We start from the raw sequence: 22,354 nt of genomic DNA, 5'->3' as shown, positions 1-22,354 counted from the left end.
ATGGCAATAATATTAATAAACGTCAGTTTTCTCATTGAGCGGTAAACTCTGAGAGCGACATAATTACGTCAGTCAGTATTTCATTTCGAAACTGGATCCGACGAAAAGAGTTACATGTGTTAAAGAGATGTAACTGTTTTCTTAAGATTTATCCGTCTCAGTGTTGCTCGGGTCGTTTACTGCTTTCTTCAGCTTTAGTGACGATGTCTTCACTCTTAGGCATTGCTCTCTGTTCTCCGAATTTCTCAACAGCTTTCTTCATCTCTCTTCTCTTTTGTGCTTCACGAATAATGTCAAATAAACTCTGGAAAATATAAAATACATTTTATCTATCTTACTAATATAAATGCGAATGTATGGATGGATGGAGGTTTGTTAGAAGGTATCTCCATCTAGGATCAAGGGATCTTTTTTATTACGTTTGTTTTTTCAACTGTTATCTATCTGTATAATTAATGAAATTGGAGCTTCTATAAACAAAAAAAAAAAATTAAAAGAAAATCCAATTTTTCTAATTTCAGTCTTTCTGTTTACTTTTTTTATTTAGCTAGTCTTCTATGTAAGTCCCGTAAACGATCCTAAATAACTAGACAGAAATTTTGATCTAAATTTGATAGGGTAATCTTAAGACACCAGAAAGTGTATGAGATTTATTGAGACTATTTACTTCTTACTTTTAATAAGTAAATAATTATTTAAAAAAATGACCCAGCATAATAAAGTACTTTAATAGAAGAAGAAAATAAAGTCAGTAAAATTTAGTAAGAAATTTTTACCTTTAATATGAACTTCAAGTTCAAAATATTAACTTTCTACCGAATTTTGATATAATTTGTTTTCTAAACAAAGTAATTACTAATAGCTAAACATTTTAATTACATTACAAAAGATATTTGTTAATAAAATTTTACCTTTCCATCAGATTCAGTGGACTTGTCCTGTTCCTTGGCAGCGGAGGCCGCTTTATCCAGAGCTTTCTGTATCTTGCTCTCGATCTCTAATATTTCCTCTTTATCTAAAAGTTCGATCAGTTCGTTGATCTGTTTCTCGGACAGGTTCACATTTTCGTTGCCTATTATTTCTAACATCTGTAATAAGAAAATACACAATTACAAATTAATTAAAACATGAAATAAACCAAAGTTCAGACGGATTAAAATATTATTAAAAAAAACAAAAAAAAGATATCAAAAATACAGATTCTTAATTATCGATAAGTATCGAGATTTGCCTAAAACATAACACATTTTGTAATTAGATTGAATGTGGATGACTATAAAGTTAGAGGAAGACCAAAGAAAGTATGGATGGATTGTGTGAAAGAGGATATGCGTAAGAAGGGGGTACATTCAGATATGACGGCTGATAGAGATGTATGGAGGAGTACATACTGTGCTGACCCTCCATAGGGATAAGGGCAGGTTGATGATGATGATGCAATAAGATACTAATCACTTGCAACAATAAATACAAGTACATGTAAAGATAAAAAATCTTACTAATATTATAAATACCCATGTTTGGATGTATGGATGGATGGATGTTAGTTACAAGATATCTGCAGAACAGCTCAACAGATCTTGATGAAATTTGGCATACATATAGAACATAGTCAGGAACACATACCCTACTAATTAAGTTTTAATTCCTGCGAATGGAGTCGCGGGCGATAGCTAGTTTCAATATAAAACAATTAATCAACTTTATAAAGTACCCATAACTGAAGACTCTATCCTATTATAAAAAAAATCGATAAAAATGCCTAATAAATTATGTCAAACATATCACCTTCAGAACATCATCAATCTTCAATTGCCCATCAAAGTCATCATCAAGCCTGCCGAGGACATCTTGTATAAGCTTGAGTTTTGCTTCATCCGGCACTTTCTGTAGACTCTTTATGGAATGCATCAGTTCATCGATTTGTATAAGTTGTTCTTTGGCCTTCTGCGGCTCCGTCTTTGTTTGTTCTAATGTTGTCTTCAGCGCTTTCTCCTTGTTCTCCAATTCAACTAGTGCTGCGTCCAACTTGCTTATCATGTTGTTTACAGCGCGATATAATCTGTAAAACAATAATTATATATATATATATATAAAATTTACGTCCACAGAGTAATGTACGTTATTTTATAGACCTTTTCAAATATTGTCAAAGATTAACCCATGTAATAGGCTCTTAACTTTTTCAGAACAGTTACAAGTTTCCATCTAATAATTATTTACAGAACTAATAACTTGTAAAAATGTCTATGCTTTGAAGCACAAAAAAAGAGAAAAGAGAGGTAAATTTTAGAGTTTTCCATATTAATTGCAATAACGACTAAATACATTAAATGCGTAGATTTAAAGTTAAACAAAAAAAAAAAATATTTTACAATCTATACTAATATTATAAAGATTTGATTGTTAGTTTTCAGTGACTACGCTCCGAATCGATTTGAAAGATTCATTCACTGTTAATAAGCTACATTATCGGTTGACATTGGCTATATTTATTACTAAATTTATTTTAATTCTGCGCGGACAAAGTCGCGGGCAACTGTTAGTACACTATAAATATATAGCTTCCCATAAAAGTTGACAATAAACAAAGTCACTACCGAGTCAGAATACAAAAACAAATTATGAATCACAAAATCAAGGTCATTGTGTTGTTACCGTAAAATTCCATATCGTGAATCGTGATATTGTTGTCTCTGAGTTTTCAAAGGTAATGAGAGGGATAAAAATATTATTCTATAAAAATGCTTCGAAGTATAAGTATTTTTAATTATCTTGGTGGATAAAATAAATGTCATTGCGCATTACGCAATGGAGAGCATTCTCCGCATACAATTACGCCTTGCTACGCATTAAATTGTATGCACAGGACGCGTATAAAGTTTTGAGCCGCCAAGATGTTTGTAAAAACTATAGGCAGTCGGTTATGGAAAGGTCAGTAAGGTTAAAGAAATTAAACATGATTAACGCGGGAAAATATTAAGCCACTAAATGATTAAATAATTAATCAAGAACAAAACAGTTTTTAATTAACATAAACATTTTGTATATTTTTTGCATAAATATACTTTTTTAAGTTACTAGTTGAGCTGTTTTTTTAATATAATATAATCTCGGATCCGAGCATCGTTACTGTTAAGATCCCATGGGTTTTAAAGAAAATAAGCAATTAAAAACATGACCATAAGGACCAAAATAGCGTGACCTCGTCAATGACGCAATAGCAAAAACGATATTAATAAATACACAAATTACATGTCACTACTACTGACACATGTTATGTTGTATCACAGAAAACATTATGTTTAGGTCATTGACCGAGACTTATAAAAAAAACTAAATTGAATTTATTACTACAATAACTAAATCTGTATTTAGGGTATAGCAAAAAAATTACAATGCATTACAAATGAAAATATGTCATTAATAATCAAGATGTTTTAAAAATCGTTTGAAAAAGACAAATATCCACAAAAAAATCCTAGCGTTAATAGTTTTCGGAACTCAAGAGATTCAGATTAAAAATAATTATTAATTTCATACTGTAGTTTCATTTCGGTATTTTTTTTATAGTAGAAGGCAGCAAACAAACAAGTGACCAGCTGTTTTTGATAAAATACCATAATAAACATTGTGAAAAAGTTAAAATATTGCAAATGTTTCCTAGCTTTGATCACACACCCTCCTTTCCCGCGCCAAATTCACTTTCCCTTCCCAGTATGTCAAAAATTAGTTTGTGAGAAAACAAACTTACCTTCTGGCACCCTTCGTCAGTTTGATATCAGCTTGCTTAGACTTGACAATCTCATTCATCTCTTTGACATCCTCGTTATAGTCTAGTAGTTCTGTCTTCAACACCTGAATACTTTCCTTCTCCAGTAACAGAGACTTCTTCTGTTCAGCTAGAATTATACAAATTTACTTATTTTAAGTGTTGGTAACTCGGGAGATGTGCTCTGGACTTTAATTCTACATGTTTGGTTCTAAGGCCTACTTTTGATTAATTTCTAACCTTAAAATGCTTTTAAATTTATTAAATACTCGCAAACGTAATAATTCTGGATTATATCATTAAGTATTATTAATAAGTAGAACTCAAAAAGAAATATCTAGAAACATAGATACGAAAATATGAAATCACTTTAAAGTACGGAAAATCGTTTTGAAACGAATTTCCTTATCGCGCGTTGTGAAAGGGGCCTAGACGGAAAAAATTCTTACGAAAAGTTGTCACGACACTTTTTGCTATAGTAACCATGGCAACGACGTGACAATATATAACGAAAATTCATAGAAATAAAATGTACTTCTTGTGAAGACTTAAGTTTTTTATTCATAGAATAAACATTGGTTCCTTCACTAATTAATAGAAAGGAACTTCGTCCCATCCGGGTGTCCCAACACACCTCTCAATTTTTTTAATAAATAATTACATTTTGTTTTTGTTTAATAGTAAAAGGGTAAATACATGACATGTGAGGAATGTTATAAAACATTGTATGGCCATAATTTATTTCAAATATGGTTCACAAACAACATACATGGAGATTTCCTCTTTCATAAATAACCATGACAATGTGCCATTCACTTAGTAAAAACGTCATAAACATGAACTACCTTGACATTCGTGTCAATGTTTTCGCATTTGTAATATGGCTCTTATCCAAAATACTGTAATACACATAAAAAACTTCGAAACTCATTTAGTCCCTTAAATAATGTGAAAAACACATAGGTATCTTTAAATAAATATTGTAGACATTTAAAAATTAAAGCAAAGAGATTCTAGTTTTGTTAATATCACATACATATGTTTTATTTACTACTAGCTTTTACCCGCGACTCCGTCCGCGCGGAAAATAAGAATAGAAAACGGGGTAAAAATTATCCTATGTCCGTTTCCTGGTTCTAAGCTACCTGCCCACCAATTTTCAGTCAAATCGATTCAGCCGTTCTTGAGTTATAAATAGTGTAACTAACACGACTTTCTTTTATATATATAGATAGATTATTATTTTAGACTATAATTGTTTTAAGGTAATTTAGAGCTATTAGAGCTATACCTTAATAAACATAAAGAAATACTTACCTAATTTTTCTAAAGCATCTTCAATTACTTCTAAATCCTTGCCAGACAAACCTTCTTCAGACTTTTCTTTTTGCTTTGGTACATCAACGGCTATAACAGGGGCTGGATCGACCATAACTTGTTCAGTATCCAATTCAATGATTGGTGCTTTATCAACGAGATCTTCTTTCTGTTTCTTCTTTGCTTCAAGAAGCTGTTTCTCCCTCTCCGCTTCCAAGAACTCCTTCATGTCTTCCTTGATCTTCTGTTCTTCCAATTTAATTGCTTCTGCTTTAGCCTGAAATAATTTGAAAAATTTCGATTTCGTAAATAGATATATGCAACACACAAAAACGTCTTTTTCATGAGAAAAAAAATTACAAAAAATTAATTGAAAATGTATGCTAATTTATTAGAAATACAACAATATAAATTAATGAAAAGTAATTTGCATAATAAGTGATTGCAAAACTACCTTGAAGTCAACTTTGCCTTCCTTTTCACCAATAGCAGCTTTAGTTTGTGTAACTACTTGTTCAGGTAGTGCAGATATTGTGGCCTTCAGTTTGTACGTTGTTGGCACATGTTCTGGCACCATAAGGGCTCGAGACAACAAAAGCAGCGATGGTGGTACCTTCTCATTTAATGACAAATCAAGCCAGTTCCTCAACTCCTTCCGCAACCTCTCCTCAGATACACCGTAAGCCCTCATACCTCTCGCTCTACAAGCCTGTTGAAGTTCACTGAAGTTCAAACTGTCCACACCCTCCTTTGCAATCATCTTATCATCAGCCGCCAGCGACCGTAGCTTCATTTTCAGATTAAACCGTAACATAGCACTTGTGCCAATTGTTGAAACATTTAACACTTTACACAAAGCAACCAAATGTGGCCTTTGAAGTGAATCCAATGTGATCTCATCCTCAAATAGCTTAGAGAATTTCATTATTTCCTCACTCGTTGCAACATCACCTGAGGTCCGTATTCTATTAAAGAAATTGGAAAACTCCTTAGCCAGTTCTGAATGCCTATTACTAGCCTGTGGTGCCATTTGATCCAATGTTTCTTGAAAGAACTTTGCCATTTCTAACTTAACTTTTAAATGTTGCTTTAGCTTAGCCTCCTTTTGACTTCTACTTTCAAAAGTAGATGGCAACATGTTTGGGAAAAATTTAATAAATAATGGTAATGCAAATTCCAAAAATGGAACAATTATGAACACTATAAAAGGCACCATTCTAAATAGATCTCCAACAGTAGTGACCATCAATCTGTGTTCACGTCGCGTCAGAGATTTGCCTTTTAATATTTGGAATAGTAGAGATGTTGATATTCTTATTTCTATAAAGAGTAACCTAAAACCATGATAGTAATGTGTGATTTCATCCATTATACGTTGTTTTAAACTTTTCTTTTTAACCTCCTCCTTTTTGGGGAGTTTCTCTTTTTCTTCAATACCTTTCTTAATTGTCTCAACTGCAGCCTCAACCTTAGAGGATGGTTTAAGAGGCTCTTTCTCATAACATTGACTGGTCATGCAAATATATCTGAGATGTGGTGGATATCCAATGATTTGAGAATTTAAAGGCTTTTGGGTTATATCATGCTGCAATCTGAGTGGATGAGTTGTGTAATATGACAACGACCTTGAAAGTGTAATATATGGAATATTTTGATATTGTTTACACTCCCATATTATATCTGCGAAGAAACGAAAACACTTTTAGAATTTTTGCTATAAATTATAAATAATCAAATTTTAAAAACATAAAAAACCTTGAAGTTATGGTTTTTATTTTCGTAATAAAATTGTGTCTAAAGTATGTGTTTCATTTGTGATCGTATTATTCGTTTTGAAATTAAAGTAAAATATCGTATTTATTGTGTAATTTCTAATAATACATCACAAAACAATATGAATCTAAGACATTTTGATGACGACCTTGTCTTATGACAACCTCAATCTTATCATATAAATTCACAATTATTAAATCTTTTATAGTTGACTTCCTAGTTATACCGATATCAATGAAGTCATGGGATAATCAATCAAGTAGGTTTTTTGTCTCATCTATAAGGTTATGTGAATAAAAGATTTAACCTATGTTAAAGATCTTTAAAAACATACTCACTCGATCGTTTTAGGCAACGATAATGATTTAAAATGATTCTATTCATTTTGAACTTTTATTTTCTTTAAAAATGAACTATATTATTACTGTTTTACATTAAAAACAAAATCTCCTACATGCACCATGACAGATCAGAAGTTTATATCAGATAATAAAAGAGTATATAAGTAGAAAATGGTAAAAAGTGGTAGGAAGCTGGAACAAAAATATAGCAACCGTCATGAGGGCGCCACAATCTTCATTGATACGGAAACACTCATCCACTGCATCAATTTGTCTTGCGAACGATCTAATGTAATTTATTTAAAAACTACTTCGACTTCGTCCGCGGGAAATATTGTCGTCGGGTAGTATTTTTATTAACTTAGGCTAATTATTTCACTTGAAATAAAATTATTTTTCACGGTAAAAAGTAGCCTACAAGTCCAATCTCAGGCCCTAGATCTAGATTTTCTCTGTACCAGATTTCATTTAATCGGTTCAATTTGACGTAAAATCGAGACAGACAGATAGACAGACTGAGTTACTTTGGCTTTTATAATATTAGTAAAGATTAGTTAGGAATTAAAAATTTAATTCAATATTTTGAACTTAGCCTACGTTAATTGCCTGTGCATCTACTATATAAGAACTAGTTTTACTTAGTGTTGCTGTATATTGTATTTGAGATTGTTTGACGAGTTGACCGTTGACAAATGGTAACAATGACTGTCAATCTGTCACTGTCATGCTGTGTCGACTGTGCACTGAAGTATGAAACCTATGGAAATGAAACGTCAACAATATATGCGTGCCGCTGTGACGTCATCTGGCCGCTAAACATGGCGGTTTTAGTGCTGCCCAGAAGATTTTAAGGTTATTATGTTTTATCGATAAACGTTCTTGGCTCATTTTATTTTAAATATTATTGAGTATTAATTATTTGTAGAATTTATACTTTAATCGGAAGTAAATATATTGTTATCTTACTAATATTATAAGTGCGAATGTTTGGACGGATGGATGGATGAATGGATGTTTGTTTGAAGGTATCTCCGGAATGGCTCAACAGATCTTGATGAAATTTGGCATAGATGTAGAGCATAGTCTGGAAGAACACATAGTCTACTAATAGTCGCGAGCGACAGCTAGTATATCATAAGTGAGAGTGATTCAAAATTAAAACTTATCAAGGGACCGCGTGATAAAAAACAAAGCACCTTCAGAACATTTATTTAATTACAAACGTCATTCCTTATGCATATTTGCGACGTAATTATTTACATTTGGCTTCAATTATTTTAAATCACAAGCAAAATATTGAAAATTGGTTATTTTGATTTATATCACGACTTTTCGACAATACAAGTACGGCTCTAAAAATGACATTTGGTGCGCTAAACATGGCGGATTTTTCGGCCTCATTAGGTATTTACGTATTTTCATGTTTCACTTTATGTCCGCACTGAAATACTGTCATCTTGTTTTCCTGCGACTTATAGTGCTGAGTAAGAACGAGATAGATATATGTTTATGTGTGTTCCTTCAAAATGGATGCTATTTGTATAAGTAATTGTACGTATAGAACAATATGTCGCGTCCCTATTATAAAGGTCTATGCGACTGTGTCGATGAGATTTTAGGTTAGAATAACGTAGATGTATGTAATTTGTTATCAACTTATCAATAATATTTATTGTATTGTATTATCATTGAAATAGAAATTAGATAGAGAACTACCTCTGGCGTGTACCACAGAGTACCCACAATCTCATGTTTAAGGTTATAAAGTACAACCGGTGGGCATGGGAATTTTTCGTTTCTGTTTACAATCTTCAGTGAAAAATGTTTTAAATAACTTTACTCGAGCCTTGTCTAACAGTAAGTCTTTGTACTTTGTAATTTTATAAGAAGTAAAAGTATGATTTGACCCGACTAACGAGAGTAATGTTTTTACAAGGGATGTATGAGGTAACTTTTGATTCAGTGGGTTTATTGGTTGTTGAATGAAGTACATTCTGGATATTTAAATTTTGTACGGTTATTAGCCACTTTCTATCAGTTCAATAAAAAAAAATTAGTGAATGTGATATTAAAAAAATACAACCAGAACTTTATTTCAGACATGACACATCAAGAGATATCTAAAAGGATCGTTTGGGTGGATTTGGAAATGACTGGTTTAGATATAGAGAAGGATCACATACTTGAGATAGCATGTCTTGTAACAAATGCTAACCTTGACATAGTAGCTCCTGGACCAAACATAATCATACATCAGCCTGATGAAATCCTTAATGCTATGAACCTGTGGTGTGTTAATCAACATGGTGAGGTACATATAAGCTAAACTAACATTAACTTTTATACTATTTTATCTAATACTAGCTTTTACCCGCAACTCTGTCCGCGCGGAATAAAAAAAATGCACACAAGATAAAAAAGTTCCTATGTCCGTCTCCTAGTTCTAAGCTACCTCTCCATCAATTTTCAGTTAAATCAGTTCGACGGATCTTGAGTTATAAATAGTGTAACTAACATGACTTTCTTTTATATATATAGATTTTCAATACGATGCATAAAATACTCAAATACCTAAAGTTAATATCTTTACTAGAGGTATTGTGATGTTTTTTGTCATTTAAAAAAAGATTCCACTAGAAAAAACACTGTCGTAAATGAGAGGCATAATAATATGTTGTTTTATAAGTATATAGTTTAAAGTAGCATTGAATGTGTTAAATTTAAATTAACACAATCAATGCTGCTAATTTGCCTTTCCAGTTCACATTGAAATGCAAAAATGTAAAGCTTTGTTTGAAAATAAAAAGAAACATTCTCTTACAGAGTGGATTGACAGAGGCTAGCAGACAATCCTCTATATCAGTACAAGAAGCTGAGAGTCAGGTTTTAAAGTTTTTGAGCAAACATGTTCATGAGAACAGGAGTCCTCTAGCAGGAAATAGTGTTTATATGGATAGACTATTCTTAAGGAAGTATATGCCAAAATTGGATTCATATTTACACTATAGAATAATTGATGTTAGCACAATAAAGGAATTAGCAAAGAGATGGTATCCGCAAGAATTTTCTCGAATACCGAGCAAAAAATTTCAACACAGATGTATGAATGATATTTTAGAAAGTGTTGAAGAAATGAAGTATTACAAAGAAAATATTTTTAAGAAGGTTACACTGAGAGAATCATAAGCAGGTTCACAATTTCTCATAGACCACATTCAAAATTTTACCGGTTAAGTTAAAGCCACTGTTGGTACATTTGTTTTGCACAGTTACCAACTTCCACAGTACCGTCACCCCACAAGGCCAACATGGACCATTTTGGGAATCAGTATTCTATAATGGATTGTTTGTAACATTATTCAGATATTATATTTTTATATTACAAGGTGGCAAACGAGCAAGCGGCCACATGAATTCGCCGAAATGGTGAAGCGACCGCTGCCCATAGACATCCGCAATTGCAGATGCGTTACCTACCCCCGATCGAAGGAGGAGGAGGAGATAAAAAGAGAATATTTAACCTTCCTATACATCTCCTCCTCTATCAAATCCACCTCCCTTAAAGAAAGAGGACTAAAATTAAGCCTCCAGCACCACACTCATCAGACTGCAAGGAATTACTTCCACTTTACGCCTGTCTTCTGTGTGGTCAAGCAGATGTAATAGTTACCAGTTTTTATTTTTAAAGAAGTAAAGTTTTTGTAAATCAGTATTTTTTTTAGTTTTATTACCATAAGTTGTTCAACTTAGTTAATAATATATGTTAGATAAAAATTTTAATCTTACTTATATAAAATATTAAATGTGAAAGCTTAGATGGTTGGATGGATGAATGTTTGTTAGTAGTTATATATGGAACGGTTAAATGGATCTTGATGAAATTTGGCACAGATGAAGAACTTAGTCTGGAAGAACATAAGCAACTAACTCAGTTTTTTTTAATTCCGCGAGGACGGAGTCGCGGGCGACATGTAGTCATTTTATAATCATTAGTCAACTCGAGAGATTTTCTTAAAAGCGCCATCTATGTTGTGAAATTGTAAAGTACTATTATGATTGCTTTGTGTCACTGCAATCTGCAAACAAAAAAACTTTCGTCACTAGATGGCAATAGTAGTTTGATTAGGACCAAAAGTCATGTTCTTGAAAGTCAAAAACGGTTTTAACTATATTTTAAATGCGTAAAACATGTACAAAAATAAAACAATGCAATTTCTCTCATTCTAATTATTTTACCGGGCGTTTCGACACTCAGTAATGTTTAAACAGCTTTCCTTCTTATTTTTACATCCCCTAATTTTTGTGATTTACTTTGGCTCCGCATCTTTTGTACCTGCCTCATATTTAACAATAACTACAACACCAAAGGAACTACAAGCACATGGAAGCAGTATGTTCTTTTTTTATCAGAATTTTTTTTTTTTTTACATATCTTTTTAAGCATTTTAAAATAATTTTTGACGGCCAGTAGTTTTTGAGTTTTTTCATTGCAAAGATACAAATCTTTCTTCTTAATTTTTTCTTTATAAATAATGAATACAAAAGCACTTTTCAACAATATCACATGTTGTGCTGAAGTGGTGATGTTTGAAAGGTGGTACACAATTTATTACTGTACATATTGTAAGTATGGTTTTCGATCATCATGGCGATCTTTGGAGGAGGCCTATGCACATCAGTAGGCGTTACGTAACTGAAAAGAAGAAGGTTTTGTAGACTCCGCTAAACGGTAAAACTATCGCGAAATCTATTTATTTTATGTTAATATCGTATATTTTATATTCTCTCAAAATAAACATTAATGAATGATCAAAGGATTAATGAAGATCAGTGAACTTTAGAAATTATTGATTGAGTAAATGAGATGAGGGGACTAGGGGTGATCGCTTTCAAACGCTTTCGTTATAAAAATAGACATGGGAAAATGTCAAGTATTCAATAGACTGTGATATTATGGTATTCGATATAAATAAGGATAAATAAAATATAACTATTATAGCTTTTGCCCGCGCGCGTAATTAAAAAAAGAAAAACTTGTGAAGCAGCCGTTCTTGAGATACCTTTAACAAACATCTCCATCTAAAAAATTATAAGAAAAAAACATTTAACGCATTTTCAGTCAGAATGTCTAAACAGACTACATATCTCCCAGGCTAATTTAACACTTTCGATGCTATTAGGATTTTTATGTATTAAAATGAACTTGCATTTTAAATTGGTGGCACTGAATGTGTTAAATATTGATGAAAAAAAGTTTGGTCAATCTTACTTATTATTATAATTATAAATGTGATGTATAATTTCCTAGTTAAATTTCAACCATCAAACACATTTAAGGACATTACTGATGAAGGCTTTGTAAAATAAAAATGAAAGTTTCATCTTACCAATTTAAAAACATTTTTAATTTGTTATAGTATACATGAATAAGATATATTCAGATGTTTAGCAACTTTTTAACTCAGTATTGTCAGCACGTAGCTTGAACGAAGAGTTAGGACCTGTTGATTGTGTGCGGTAATAAAATAGAGAGTTTATGTTTTTAAGCCCCTTATAAACGTTGTCTGGCTTTGGAAACACCATTGTGACTTAATTACGACAGTTTAGAGTGTTTTTAATTGTATACAACATATAGTTATGTCTCTCAACCTCTTCGAGACAAACAAAGACGATCCTACTAATATTTTAGATGCGAATATTTGGATGGATGTATCACCAGAACAGATCAACGGATCTGGATGAAATTTGGTATGGATATGGAACATAGTCTGAAAGAACACATAGGCTACTTATTTTTTTTTTAATTCATTGCGATCGGAGTCGAGGGCGAAAACTAGTATTTTAATTATAAGTGAAAGAAATATAAGTAAGAATAGCTTTTAATTATATTATAATAATAATAATATAATAATAAAGCCTTTATTGCTGAAGATTTTTTACAATTTTTAACATTGTTTAATAACAAAAAATAAATTTAAACCGGCGACTGTTAACCTTAATCTACAGCTTGTCCTTGGACAAAGGCCTCCTCTAAAGATTTCCACTTCTGTCTGTCCCTGGCTTCTCTCGTCCACAAACGACCTGCAACTTTTTTGAGGTCGTCTTCCCATCTCTTTATCTGCCTTCCTTTGTTTCTCTTTCCCTGACGTGGGTACCATTCTGTAACCAATCTAGACCATTTTTCCTTCTTTTCTCTCATCATGTGTCCTGACCAACGCCATTTTAGTTTTCTTACAGTATTAGTTATGTTGTTAAATTGTGTTTTTTCTTTATTATGTTTCAATGTTGTTTTATCCTTAAGCCTTATTCCGAGTACACTTCTTTCTATAGAATTTTGACAAACCTTTAACTTATTGAGTTGTTTATTTGTTAATGCCCACGTCTGACACGCATATGATAAACAAGGCAAAATGCAGATATTAAATACTTTCCTTTTATGTTTCATTGTTATATTTTTATTTTTCATAACTTCCTTTAAGGACCAATACCTCTTCCAGGTATTGGTTACTCTTCTTTGAATTTCTTTACCAGTGCAGTCTGTTGTAGCAATAAGATGTCCTAAATATATATATTCATCTACGTATTCGATAATTTTGTCGTTGACTGTGACTTTGTATTTCGTGGAATTTGTGAGAATTTTTGTTTTGTTGGTGTTCATGGTAAGACCGACTTTGCCACTTTCAAAAGCTAATTCTTGTATCATCTTCTCGAGTAATAGAGGACATTCTGAGAAAACAACAATGTCATCTGCAAACCTCAAATGACTAAGCTTGACACCGTCAATATTTAAACCTCTGTGGCTCCACTCTAGGTTTCTAAACACCATTTCAAGGACAGCGGAGAAGAGCTTGGGTGATATTGGGTCTCCCTGTCTCACGCCTCTCTTTATTGGAAACTCTGGGCCAGTGCTTTCAATTTTAATCACAGATTTGCAATTGGAATATAGTTTTTGTAAGATTCTTATATATTTGTTATCTACGCCTTGTAATTTTAATGCGGTCCATATAGCTTCGTGTTCTAAGGAATCGAATGCTTTATTATAGTCTATGAATCCGATGTAATAGTTCATATTGTATTCATTATATTTTTGGATAATTTGCTTTACTACGTGTATGTGGTCTATTGTTGAGAAGTTACTCCTAAAGCCTGCCTGTTCTTTAGGCTGATGTGCATCTAGGGTGGTGGTTATTCTTTTTAATAGTACTTTTGAGAATATTTTATAAATGTTGGACATTAGGCTGATAGGTCTATAGTTGCCTATGTCTGTTTTACTTCCTTTTTTGTGTATTAAAGTGATGGTAGATGTGGTCCAATCTCTAGGTATGATTTCTGTTGTTAGTATATTGTTGAAAATTTTTGTTAAAATTGGTGCAATAGATTTAATCCCTATCTTTAGTATTTCATTAGATATATTGTCAGGTCCTGTTGCTATGCCATTTTTTTGTGTTTCTATTGCATTTTCGACTTCAGAAGTAATTATCGCGGGGATTGTCTCATCAGTAGAGTATTTATGTTCTGACGTCATACCGTGAGTTCTTATATCGGAACTATATAGGCTTCTGTAGAAATCTGTAGCTGTTTCCAAAATGTCTTTTCTCTTTCCTGAACTGTGCCCATCTCTTTTGTTTAATTTTGTCATCCAATCTACTTTATTTTCAAGACTTTTAAAAGCTTTATTTACTCCTCCGGTTTTTTCTATATATGTTGATATTGTCCGATCTCTATTTGCTTTGATATCTTGTCGTATTCGTATATTTATAGTTTTACTTATATTCCTAATTTCTAGTTGATTTTCTTTCCTATTCGAGAGCATTCGTTTTCTTTTTTCGATTAAATCTTGCGTTTCTGGTGATAAAGTTATTCTTTTTCTCCCATACGTCTTTTTTGTAAGATCTTTGATAGTTTTTATAAATTTATCGTATTGTTCTTCTACACTATCTATACCACTTATGATTTCCTCAGATTTTCTAACTGTTCTGTGTATGTCTTCTTCGCTAATATTAATGATAGTTTTTGGACATGGTTCTTTGTTAAAGTGTTTTCTTGATTGTTTATTTAACGTCAGTTTCAAGGCCATTCTTACCATTCTGTGGTCTGTGTTAAAGTTTAGGTTGTTGATAATGTTTATGTTTTTTACGATTTTAATATTATTGCATAGAATGTAATCTATTTCATTTTTGTTTTTTCCATCCGGTGAAACCCATGTCCATTTTTTCCGGGGTTTTATATTAAAGAAGCTATTTGTTATACTTAATTTATTCTCCCATGCAAAATTAATCAACTTCTTTCCATTCGAGCTCCTTCTTCCAATACCAAACTTGCCAATTATGTTTTCTTCTCCTATTGTAGCCTTTCCGACCCTTGCGTTGAAGTCGCCCATTAATATCAAATTTTTATGACATGTTTGTACAACTGAATGTAGATTCTCGTAAAACATTTCTGATCTTTTTATGTCTTCTGGTTTGTTTGAGTCGGTGGGTGCATAGACTTGAACGATAGACCAGATCTCTTTTTTATTTTTAATCGGAAGTTTAATATTTAGTATAGCGATCCTATCGGATACTCCAACGAATTCTTCTATATGTGGTCGTAAGTGTTTTTTTATCAGAAAGCCAACTCCAAACATACCACATCTTTCTCCTTTATAACAAAATATATAATTTTCATGCTCTTCTATACCTTCTCCTAATCTTCTAACTTCACTTAATCCTAATATGTCGTATTTTATGTTGTTTAATGCCAATTCTAATTCTAATAATTTACCTGGAGATTTTAGGGACCTAACATTTAATGTAGCTATATATATTAAGTTTTCAGGTTCGCTCTTTAGAGGGTTTTGGTCTTCTTCTCCCACGGCGACCACCCGGCTTGGGAGAGTGTTCGTCATATGTTTCGCTAATTGTGTTTCTTGCATACGATTACGGTTTGTCCAGTTGCCGGTTCTTGATTGCTAATTAATATTTTGTAACGATTGTGGAAAGGAATTAGATCTTGCCCTAAGCATATCAAAGGCGTTTAGTTTTGAGAGTTTCCGAAGATTTGCATGCTCATTGTCTGCAGTGGTATTTGATTTTGGAGTTGAGGGCTTACGCTTTCGTTTTTCGGTATTTTTGTTATTCTTTAATACAACCAGCTTGTCGTATTTTATGAAACAAAAGTTGCCTTTATTTTTCTCTTCTTCAAGCTGAGGCTGCAAAGCGCGCCTCTTTTCAAGTACTGCCTTGGGAAAATCTTCGGTTATATAAATTTCGGATTTAATTTTCTTTTTATTCTTAAGTATTTCTTGTTTCTTCCATGCATTGACTAATGATACAATTATCGGCCTAGGTTTCCCTTTTGCTTTGTCTTTAACTCCAATCCTATGAATTTTGTTTATCCATTGCTTATTTATCTCAATATCCATTTTCTGTATTTCGTTTAAAACATTCTGTATTAATTCTTCATTACATGTTTCGTTCTCCGGCACTCCAAAAACTATAATGTTATTTTTCTTCTTTTCTGTTTCCAAATAATCGATTTTTCCTTTTAATAAAACCAATTCTTCTTTTAACTTTTTGTTTTCGTCGATTAAGGGTTGTAGTTTTTCTTCCATCTGTCGTGAGAAGCTTTCGTTTAATTATATTAGAAAACTAAAAAACTAATTTGTAAAAGAGTAATTGAGAATACAAAAACCGTTGGCAATAACTTTTTTAACGTAATATCCATTTCATTCATTAAGTTGAAATAGGTCAGGCGCGTGGGGATTGATCGCAAACATCACTTAATAGCTTGTTAATTAAACAAACAGAATCTTGTCGCATATATTTATGATCAACGAAGCGTTACCAATATGAATAACTAGTTGTCGCCCACGACTCCGTCCGCGCGGAATTAAAAAATACTTACTAAGTAGCCTGTAGGTTCTTACAGACTATGTTCTACATATGTGCCAAATTTCATCAAGATCCGTTGAGCCGTTTCGGAGATACCTTCAAACAAACATCCATCCATCTAAACTTTTCGCATTTATAACATTAAGTAAAGTAGCTCCAAAACGGCTTAATGGATGTCGCTGAAATTTGGGGTAGATGTGGAACATACACTGGAAGTTCACATAGGTTACTAATTTAGCCTTTTTTATCTTAGAACTGCGCGAACGGAGTTGCAGGCAAAAGCTAGTGTGTCAATACATTATCATTGCAGACGAAATCCATAGTAAGAATCACATTTTTGCTAGATTTTCTTTAATTCCAGTAAATGTAAAGTACTGTTATTAATTTCAATGATCCTAATATTTTTATTTTATGGGTTTCAAGATCTTCACGCTGTACTTACGCAATGTGGAAGTAGTGACATCTAAAAAATATAATTAAACAAAAAGGTAATTACTATTTGAAAAGTATTTTCTAGTAGAAGACTTATCTTAAACTTTATTATGACGACATAAGTTGTTTTGGACAAAAAAACTTGAACCAAAAATTCAGTTTTTTATCACGACCATAACAATCTCTAACCATATATTTTAAAACTGGAATGTTATTCTAACATGCGATATTTATGTACGTGTTAATTAAAACAAACTGGCTGCTAACGTGTAGGTAGTAATTTCGATTTTTATTTCACCTTCTCAAAGGCATCTGCGCATCTGCGATTCCTCTGGTATTGCAGATGTCCATGGGCGTCGATGAACACCTTGGTGTTCCCGCTGCTCGTTTGCCCCCTTCTCTTATAAAAATAAAAAAAATGGGGACGGACCACGCATTGATCGGTTAGGTTTTTCGATAACCATAATACTATTATGGATCATTCATAAAAAAAACAACTGTCTTGTTTTACTAAATATATTTTCAAAACTATTATCTTAAAACTCCTATCAAAGTAAGTAAATTTTCAACACTAGTCATAGATAATTATTTAGTTAACAAAGTTAATAAATCCTCTAAATGGATTAAATAGTACGGTTAAACGATTTATAGATATTTTATTTTTTAACAAGTGAATTAAATTATCTAGTTGTCTATATCACTTCTAACATAAATTATTTATTACAAATTCAAAAGCATAAATGTGCTATCACTACATTAAACATTATTTATTACATTAAATATATAAAAATTGAAACAGTTTCATTTCTAAACGGGTCATATATCTATGTATACGCTAATATATCTTACATTATTCTCAAAAACTTGGGAGCAATATCAAGCAATTCACGTAGGCAAAGTGCTACTTGTTGATGCGAGCGGCCGAGCTTCAATTTACTTGCTACGGTATAATAAAACTAGATAACTTGCCGCTCACATTATATTGCCAGAGTTGCACAGTATATATTAAAAAAAGAAAACAAAAGACAAAAATATAATGCTCATAAAACTTTAAATAAAAAATTAAGGAGTGATTTTTTTTTAGTTTTTAGTCATATTTAAACAAATGAAATAACATTTTGCAAATAAATTTTTGACATATGTCAAAACGTTCGGAATTTGGTTTGAGAAATACTGAATTTGATTTATGAATCGATCATTATTAATCTTGGCTTCGGTAACTTCAATTTTTAGTTACATTCAATATTAGTAAATATTACTGAGTAAAAATAATAATAATAATAGTAAAAATATTATTTAAATTAATTTTCTTGCAAACTGAGATCTCAGTATTGTTTCTGAACGGCATTAATTCTCATTTCTCTTAATCAATAGTGGAACAAGATACGAGATAAAAGATTGTAGATGTATTTAGGAACAGATAACATGAAAATATCGTGCTTTATAGGGCTTTTTCACAACTTCATGATAAGCGAATAATTCTCGTGGGGGAGGATGCTTTTTTTTATATCGTGTTTAGTTAAAAACACATAATTAATTGCTATCGACTAGTTATTAAATCCCAAAAGCTATAAGTACTTATAAAAATTCAAGACAATAAAGTTTGCTTTCTACTGAAACTTTTATGATTTTTTTTCTTAAAGTTGCAATCTACGATCTTTTTTAAGAAATATTTTTTAATATTGTATTTGATAAGTAAATTGCTTATTATTGTATTAGGTTTGTTGTACAATATTTGTAAACGTTTCTTACTTTGTTTCGAGGGAAATAAACTTACGTGGATTAAAAGTAATAAAATTTTAAGGTACATTTTATACGCGCTCATAAACTTTATCTTTTTGGCATTTAATATTTACATTAAGATAGCGACATGTTTATTAATAAATTAGTAATTTGAGATAAAATATAAAAATAAATTTAATTAATGTTTAAAAATAGAAAATGAAAAATATTTAATCGAAATAATTGATTTAAAATATAAAAATAAACATCTGTTTCAACAATTAATAACTTGCTGTAAGTTAATGCTTAATCTTAATAAGTTTCAATTTAAACAATGTGGGTTAATTAATACAATATTGTGCGTTAAATTATACAATGTGTTAGTTTAGAAAGTTTCCTATTCGCAGTTACAAAATAAAATATTATCCTATTTTATATTCGGTAATTTTTTTTGGGTAAAAGTTCTAAAAGAGGTAATTCTTTATTTTAACGCCTACATTTTAAGTCTTTACATTACTAATACATTTTATCTACATATTTGATACATTATATATTTATCTTTTATATCTACATATCTATATATATTGTATAGATTTAGTTTATTTATTTATTACTTTTTAACAAAATTCATTGACTACCAAATGTCAAAATGAATACAAGAGGTTTGTGAAAACAAGATTTTGTAGCAAGTAACATGTCTAAACTTCCGAAATATAAGTAGGAAAATGGTCAAGATTAACTATAAATATATGAAAAATTTACGCATGATAGAGAAATTACTAGCGTAGGTCATGTGTAACACTTCCCGCGCTTGCGGTCGTTCACTCTCGCACTCGCAACAGCTGATCTCTGTAGTGTGTAGTATGAAAGCCCTTGTCCTCGTCGACGGCGGCGTATCTTACTCGCGCACGAACACGAACTCGTTGTAGTGGTTCCAGCGGTTCTCCTCGGAGTCGACGCCAGGCTTTAACTCGGCGGCGCCGCCTGCTGTGCCGCTGCCGCAGCTCGCGGTCAGCTTGAATCCCTGCTCCTGCAGCATGTCGAAAGCCTGTTCGATGAACGAGTGCTTGAGGAAGAAGCGTGAGGTGTAGCGGTCGGCCAGGCCGTGATCGGGATCGCGCGACTCGTTCAGCGTCTCGCCGAAGACGTCGCGGCAAAGCGTCACTTTGCCACACACGAGGATGCGCGACAGTTTGCGGAACTTGACGTCGGCCAGGCCGTCGCGGCCGAACGCGAAGCTGCCGCGGTAGCCGACTGTAATGCAGCCCTTCTCGCGGTGTGGCGGGCGCGGGTCGGCGTCACGAACGGCAGCCTCCAGGCCCGGCAGCCGGTAGTGCCGAGCCTCACGCGCCAGCCGCTTGTGCTCGCGGAAGCATTCGGGTAGCACAAGCCCGCCGTCGCGCAGGTAGTCCAGCACGTAGCGGAAGAGTACCCCATCGCGGTCGAAAAAGATGCGGCCGCGGGCGTCGCGCGGATGGTCGACGTCTGTGAGCGCGGTGGCCGGCAGCGAGTCCGGCTCGCGCAGCAGCGTGTCGCGAGTGCTCGCGTAGTGCACGCCGCCGACGTTCAGCTCGAGCACCTCGGGCGGCGCGTCCGCCATGGCTGGAGGCTGGGCACGGAGTGGCGACGGCCGCGGCTGCGCGCCCCCTGCCCCCGCCCGCCCTCGCGCTCCGCCCCCTGACCCACTTCTTCCGCGTCTCGGCGCCGCGCGCCCATCAATAACGCACGCCTGGGTTACTGACTTCGGCGTAATCATTTCCTACCCTTTCGAAACTCTACCGCGAAAACCTTCAAGGTCGACGTCTATTGTTAGCTAATAGATGGTTCATTATGTCGCGGAGCTTTGGAAAGTTTTAACACTCGGTTTCCTGCATGCAGCTCCTTAGGTAAATTATGAACGGAGCAACAATAACCGCTTTAAAAATTAAGATTGACGATATAATTATCTTGTTATGTCGCAGATTCAATGATGCTACCACGGTATGAGAATAGTTTCCATATTCCGAATTTATAACCTTGTTTAATCTAAGTCTAGTTGTAAGAGTTTTACGAAGCGATTTAACAAATTTTTAAGCCGTTGTATAACTTTTGTATCGGCTCACCCTTGCATATATCTCGCCTTCTGTAATGCTTTTGTAATAAAATAAAATTACATAATGTATCCTATACTCTAAACACCTTTTATAAAAGTAAATGCCGCATCTTTTCAGGGTGAATACCCTCGAATATCAACGAAGCAGGAATCTGCTTCGTTGATCGTTCGATTTTCGGCAGGGCTACGAAAACCGCGTCGTAGAAGAGAGGCTACGAGGAGATAATGGCTACGTACTGACGTAGCACTGGTATCCCTACCAAAAGATATACGTCACCAATTAGAAAAAAATTAAATTAAATCAGATTTATTTATCCTTTTATCGACCAATTTTTTAGGATAGAAGTATATCTTTTTTTACGACCCACGTATCACTTAACAAGTGTGTTTGATCTGTGGCTGACGAAGTATGATGGATGTTCAGTTTGATGGATGAAGGGGGTAAGTGGGATCGTTTAACATCAATATTTTATATTGGGTTTTTAGCGAGTTACATCAATTTTGTTACTGCATTTTCCAGTTTTAAAATTAGTCAAAAATGGTACAGTTATTATTTCTAGGATGGCATAAGATTGATTAACTACTAAAGGTTACCTGCGACTGTGTCATTTCAGAATTAAAAAAGTAGCCTATACTATTCCTTTTCGCAGATTTACGGACAGACAAAAATTCAAAAAATTAGATTTCTATTATAATCAACGCTAATACCAACGCAAATGCCTCAAAGAAATTAATTTGCATAGTTAATAGGATAGAGCGCGGTCCGGCGCATATATTTTTCCGTCTGAAAAATCTATTCAGTAAATAAAAATCTTTGCAATTCTTAGATATAAAATGTAAATGTATTTAAATACAAGATTCTATTATTAAATATGTTTGTGCAAGGCTTTGTGTATTCAAAACTTGCAAGGTCGCCGGGAAAAATATAACGTTATAAAAATTAGTTAAGGTGACTTTAAAAAAAAGTAATATAATAAAAAAATAACTATTACTGTCTTGTTATAAACAGTCGGGACGCTTGTTTTTTCTCGCC

At 33.2% G+C, this 22,354-nt stretch overlaps 4 protein-coding genes across 5 annotated transcripts; 1 reads left to right on the top strand and 3 right to left on the bottom strand.

Moving 5' to 3' along the window:
- Positions 1–7,281, bottom strand: LOC106708662 (mitochondrial proton/calcium exchanger protein). The gene is made up of 7 exons (XM_014500199.2): positions 7,201–7,281; positions 5,544–6,769; positions 5,090–5,366; positions 3,755–3,902; positions 1,789–2,062; positions 912–1,088; positions 1–304 (listed from the first exon to the last, which is right to left on the bottom strand). Exons 1-7 carry the CDS (start codon positions 7,244–7,246, stop codon positions 158–160), a joined length of 2,295 nt encoding a protein of 764 aa, XP_014355685.2. The 5' UTR covers positions 7,247–7,281; the 3' UTR covers positions 1–157.
- A 1,521-nt stretch (positions 7,282–8,802) lies between these two features.
- Positions 8,803–10,594, top strand: LOC106708764 (oligoribonuclease, mitochondrial). 2 transcript variants are annotated; one of them, XM_014500317.2, is made up of 3 exons: positions 8,803–8,839; positions 9,303–9,514; positions 10,027–10,594. In XM_014500317.2, the coding sequence occupies exons 2-3, from the start codon at positions 9,305–9,307 to the stop codon at positions 10,387–10,389; spliced, it is 573 nt and encodes a 190-aa protein (XP_014355803.2). In that variant the 5' UTR covers positions 8,803–8,839; positions 9,303–9,304; the 3' UTR covers positions 10,390–10,594. The 2 variants fall into 2 exon arrangements, with proteins under 2 accessions (XP_014355803.2, XP_045535932.1); XM_045679976.1 differs by having other exon boundaries at positions 8,809–9,060.
- Positions 10,595–16,153: 5,559 nt separating this feature from the next.
- LOC123721407 lies at positions 16,154–16,606 on the bottom strand. Its single transcript, XM_045680082.1, has one exon. It carries the CDS (start codon positions 16,604–16,606, stop codon positions 16,154–16,156), a length of 453 nt encoding a protein of 150 aa, XP_045536038.1.
- Positions 16,607–19,896: 3,290 nt separating this feature from the next.
- On the bottom strand, positions 19,897–21,930 carry LOC106708845 (BTB/POZ domain-containing protein KCTD16). The gene is given in 3 exon segments (XM_014500424.2): positions 19,897–20,853; positions 20,855–20,926; positions 21,916–21,930. Coding segments are annotated over 3 exon segments (813 nt in total). The 3' UTR covers positions 19,897–20,127.
- Positions 21,931–22,354: the final 424 nt, after the last annotated feature.

The sequence above is a fragment of the Papilio machaon genome, chromosome 11 (assembly GCF_912999745.1).
Source record: "Papilio machaon chromosome 11, ilPapMach1.1, whole genome shotgun sequence".
NCBI classification, from domain to species: domain Eukaryota; kingdom Metazoa; phylum Arthropoda; class Insecta; order Lepidoptera; family Papilionidae; genus Papilio; species Papilio machaon.
This window is presented reverse-complemented; position numbering and strand designations above follow the sequence as displayed.

Bases quoted from the DNA above. Each gene is read 5' to 3' on its own strand.
- LOC123721407 (XM_045680082.1), bottom strand. From the start codon at position 16,606: ATGGATATTGAGATAAATAAGCAATGGATAAACAAAATTCATAGGATT.
- LOC106708662 (XM_014500199.2), bottom strand. From the start codon at position 7,246: ATGAATAGAATCATTTTAAATCATTATCGTTGCCTAAAACGATCGA. The intron at 6,770-7,200 runs GTGAGTATGTTT...GTTTCTTCGCAG, and splicing joins TCGTTGCCTAAAACGATCGA to ATATAATATGGGAGTGTAAA. The intron at 3,903-5,089 runs GTAAGTATTTCT...GTATAATTCTAG, and splicing joins AGATGCTTTAGAAAAATTAG to CTGAACAGAAGAAGTCTCTG.
- LOC106708764 (XM_045679976.1), top strand. From the start codon at position 8,985: ATGGGAATTTTTCGTTTCTGTTTACAATCTTCAGTGAAAAATGTTTTA. The intron at 9,061-9,302 runs GTAAGTCTTTGT...ACTTTATTTCAG, and splicing joins TACTCGAGCCTTGTCTAACA to ACATGACACATCAAGAGATA. The intron at 9,515-10,026 runs GTACATATAAGC...ATTCTCTTACAG, and splicing joins GTGTTAATCAACATGGTGAG to AGTGGATTGACAGAGGCTAG.